Source organism: Merops nubicus, unplaced genomic scaffold (assembly GCF_000691845.1).
Source record: "Merops nubicus isolate BGI_N331 unplaced genomic scaffold, ASM69184v1 scaffold25240, whole genome shotgun sequence".
Classification (NCBI taxonomy): Eukaryota; Metazoa; Chordata; class Aves; order Coraciiformes; family Meropidae; genus Merops; species Merops nubicus.
In genome coordinates, this window is record NW_008585262.1 from 2,614 (window position 1) to 6,722 (window position 4,109).

The 4,109-nt window shown below is 49.0% G+C and overlaps 1 protein-coding gene across 1 annotated transcript in view; it reads right to left on the reverse strand.

Moving 5' to 3' along the window:
• Positions 1-1,167: 1,167 nt before the first annotated feature.
• The window catches only part of TWSG1 (twisted gastrulation BMP signaling modulator 1), a gene marked incomplete at its 3' end in the record, with an annotated part of 10,936 nt that continues 7,994 nt past the window's right edge, over positions 1,168-4,109 (reverse strand). Inside the window, exon 3 of the mRNA XM_008947107.1 lies at positions 1,168-1,434. Coding sequence (XP_008945355.1) covers positions 1,168-1,434 — 267 coding nt within the window. The remainder of the gene's footprint in view (positions 1,435-4,109) is intronic.

The window sequence follows — 4,109 nt, forward strand, 5'->3', positions numbered from 1 at the left end:
GTAAAGGGCTGCTGGGGCGCAGCCATCTGGGCTGCACACCCAAGTACACTGGGATATATTCAAGATTGTTCTGAGGGTAATTTTTTTTCCCCCCCAAGTATAATTTACATCTTTAACCACCGTGGTGTTTGCACACAGGGCTTTTTGTGGCCTGCTGTTTAGCACAGCCTCCTGCATCCTTCTCCTAATGGCAAGCAAGAGCTGTAGGAACGTCCAAGACACATGAACCAGATTCTTTCTGGCCATCTGGTTTCCCAGTTCTGGATTTAATTTATTTTTCTAACGTGCCTGAACCAAAGGAAATTAGAAAAGCTGCTGTTACCATCCTGTTTAATCAGCAGCAGCCCTGCTCAGAGACGTAACCAGGCCAAAGGTTCACAGTGGCAGGGAGGAGCAGCGTGTCCACCGAGCAGCACATCTTCCACTGCTCAGATAAAAACCCATCTCAGCAGCAACATAAGGGGTCACCTGCCCCTACCAAACAACATTCTGAAGTCTCTCCTCTAAACTGAAGGTGAGAATATAAAAACTTTGACATAAAGGAAGAGGAAGGAGTCTGTAAGCTGAAGCCCCACCCCCAAATAGCTTATTTTTAAGATTGCCTGTCACATACCCCTCCTCAACACAGATTGATCTTGCTAATCTTACTCAGCTTTACTATTCATCCTGCATTTCCTACAAACCATCCTTCTGAAGAGTTCAAATTAAGCCAGCTCAGATGAAAGAAATGAGGATCTACTCCAGACACGATGGTTTGTGGCATGTGGCTTTCTCAAACCTCTGAAGCCACGAATTTCCCTCTGCACTGCTACAGGATATGGATTCAGATTCTGGTCTGTCCTGTCCCCTAAGCCACAGGGAACTGCTCCCAAGTCAAAGAACAAACGGTGGCAGTGCACAGGGGAGGATGTGAACATGCTGCCTAGTGCCACAGGAGGAACTACAGAGGTGATACTCATGTGGTTCACCCTCTCCTAAGATCACCTCACACTGGAACACCATCTTCCACACCCCTCAGCACTCCAGCTTCACTCAAAATTCGACTGAACTTTCCATGTTTTCATGGGAAAAGAAGCAGCCAGCACAGACCAGCAGAGGAGATGCAGCAGGGAGGCCCCTGGAAGAGGCAAGAGGAAACACCAGGAGTTCAGACACCACCCCCCTCACCTTTGTCACTGGAGTAAGGTGCGTGGACGTTGTTGCTCGGGAGGGAGACGTTCTGATGCTGTGGCTGGTTCACTGTTTCCAGAAAGGAGACGAGGTTCTCGTGGTGTGAGAGCTCCTCTGCCACGGGGAAGGACACGATATTCCAGTTGAGCTGAGTGTCCCCCTCTGTGAGGGCCCTGAAGAGGGAGGGGATGGGCTCGTGCAGCTCCTCCACCGTGCTCTTGGACGTGGGGGGCGTGTCGCTGTAGTTCCGAGGATTGCACATACCTGCAGTGACACAGAACCCCCTCAGCTCTTCCTCTTCAGGCAAACAGAAAAGGAGAAACACTTTTTCTGCTAAGCAGAGCAGAGCCCTCCCCTACACACCCCACTCGTAGCTCAGCAAGTGCCACCCAACCCAGCAGGATGAGGTTGCCCCAACGGCAGGTTCCAGATCTCTGCAGATCTCCACCAGACAGAGCTCACGACTGGACACAGGGATCTGGAGAAAGCCTGAGGCACACAAAGCTTCTGATCACACTTCAAATACTGATCTCACCCACTGCAGCAGCACACTGGATCTTTATAACCATCTGCCAGAGATGCAAAGATGACTCTCAGGAGAGAGCAGGAGTCTGAATCACTTCACCTGCCTAGAGAGAGCTGAGGAGAACCTCAGGCTTGTTTCCAAGTTGCCTCTTCCTCCTTTTTCAACATCTTTTGTGGTATCTTTTTTTGAAACCATGGAGTCCTGTTTGCTGGTTCCTACACATGCTTTTGTGATGTGCAGTGCAGGTCCCAGGCTGCCCAGGGCAGTGGTGGAGTCCCCACCCCTGGAGGGGTTTCCAAGCTGTGGAGATGTGGGGTGAGGGACACGGGGCAGTGGGGACCTGGCAGGGATGGAGGAACAGCTGGACTGAGGATCTTAAAGGTCTCTTCCAACCAAAATGATTCTATGATTCTACTAATTTTTCATTAACCATTTAAACACTAACATTTATTAGTAGCAACAGAAATGAGGAGTATCTAGATTCAACTCCAACATTGAAACAACCACGATTAAACCCCAAATTTGTAGCTGCATAGGTATTTAAACTCAGACAGAAGCCACAGAACACTCTGACAAGTCACCTGCAAAGAGACAGACAAATCCCTTCTCCTTGTGTACACCTGGATGTCATTCTGGGTGGTTTTACAGACAAATTTTAGGAGCTACAGCTGCAAAGCCCACCACTCCTTAAAGTATCAAAGTGATATGGGACATAAAGGTTCAAAGCTGACCTGCCCCACACAACCAGAACAGCATCTCCTGCAGGTACCATGGGATTCCATCTTCAGAAATGCTGTTTAACTGGAGCCTTACACAAGCCCCCAATCTTTTTGATCTAAGGAGATGGATTTCCATAATGAACAAAGCAGAGGGAAGTTATCAGCAGGAGATCTGGCAGATCTTAGCCAAGGGGTTAGCTCTTCAAAACAGGAACAACACAAGGCAGTCTGCTCCTACTAAAAGCTGAGCCAAGGACAGGGTAGGACAAACAAATAAGCTCCTCCTCCAAACAACATCAGGTCACACTTAAAAACAGAACCATAGAATCATTTGGCTTGGAAGAGACCTTAAAAATCATCTAGTTCCAACCCCCTGCCATGGGCAGGGACACCTCCCACTAGAGCAGGTTGCTCAGAGCCCCATCCAACCTTGGCTTGAACACCTCCAGGGATGGAGCATCCACAGCTTCCCTGGGAAAGCTCTGCCAGCATTTCATCACCCTCACAGTGAAGAATTTCTTCCTAATTTCCAATCTAAATCTCCCCTCTTCCAGTTTTCCATCAACCATCACCCTCAACTCTTTCTCCAGAGGGCTGCTCTCAATCCACACTCTGCCCAGCCTGTATTTGTGCTGGGAAGTGCCCAGGCCCAGGTGCAGGACCTTGCACTTGGCCTTGTTGAGCTTCATGAGGTTAAGTAACTCCACTTACACCAACTTCCTTCTGTAAACTATTATTTTCCTGCTCCCCTCAGCTGGCTTTGTTCTTCAGAGATGTTTCTGGACTCACTGCTTTAACAAAAAATTAATTCCAAGTGAGCACTTGGAAAAGTCACCAGACAATTGTAATAAAGGATGCTCAGTTGAAAATGAATTAGGAAGATCTCAAACTAGGTCTGAGCTTCACACAGATACACCAAAAGATGTGTGCTTTAGTTGACATCACTGTGTGAGGGTGCAGAGCCTGGAGCAGCTGCCCAGAGAGGCTGTGGAGTCTCCTGCTCTGGAGAGATCCCAAACCCTCCTGGCTGTGACCCTGGGCACCCTGCTGGGGGTGAGCTGCTGGAGCAGGGGGTGGGATGAGATGATCTCCAGAGGTCCCTTCCCACCCCACCCTGCTGGGGTTCTGTGACTGAACATGACAACAGCAGACTTCAGTATTACATTACAGAAACCAAGATGACATTGGAAGGGCAAAGGGGATGGAGGAAAAAAAGAGATATATACATTTATTCATTCACTTTTCAAGGCTTCCAAGATAAATAGAAAAACCAAACTCTAGAGCCTCTTTCTCAATGTATCTCTTGTAGAGGTGCAGGGGCTGCAGGTACTTTATGGCCTTGGGAAGAGTCACAGATGTGTGGACCACACCACTCCACCACTCACTGAGAGGCCATAAAGAAAAGGTAGGCTGGGCAGAGGCAGGCAGAAAGCTGCCTGCTGTCAGGAAGCAGACACATCATGATGGAGCAGGAGATGCAGTGGACTGCACCAGAAAGGAGCATTTTGACACTAAGCAGCTTGATGAGTTCAGAGAAGACTCAGCCAGGCAGAGAAGCTGAGAGCAGAGACTCAAGAGGCATCATGGAAGCCAGAAGGATTCTGAGTGGCAGCAGAGGGAGAACTCCAACCACAGGAGGATGAAGCTTTTGACACATTCCAGACACGAGGCAGAACTAGAAGCAGCCTCCTGGG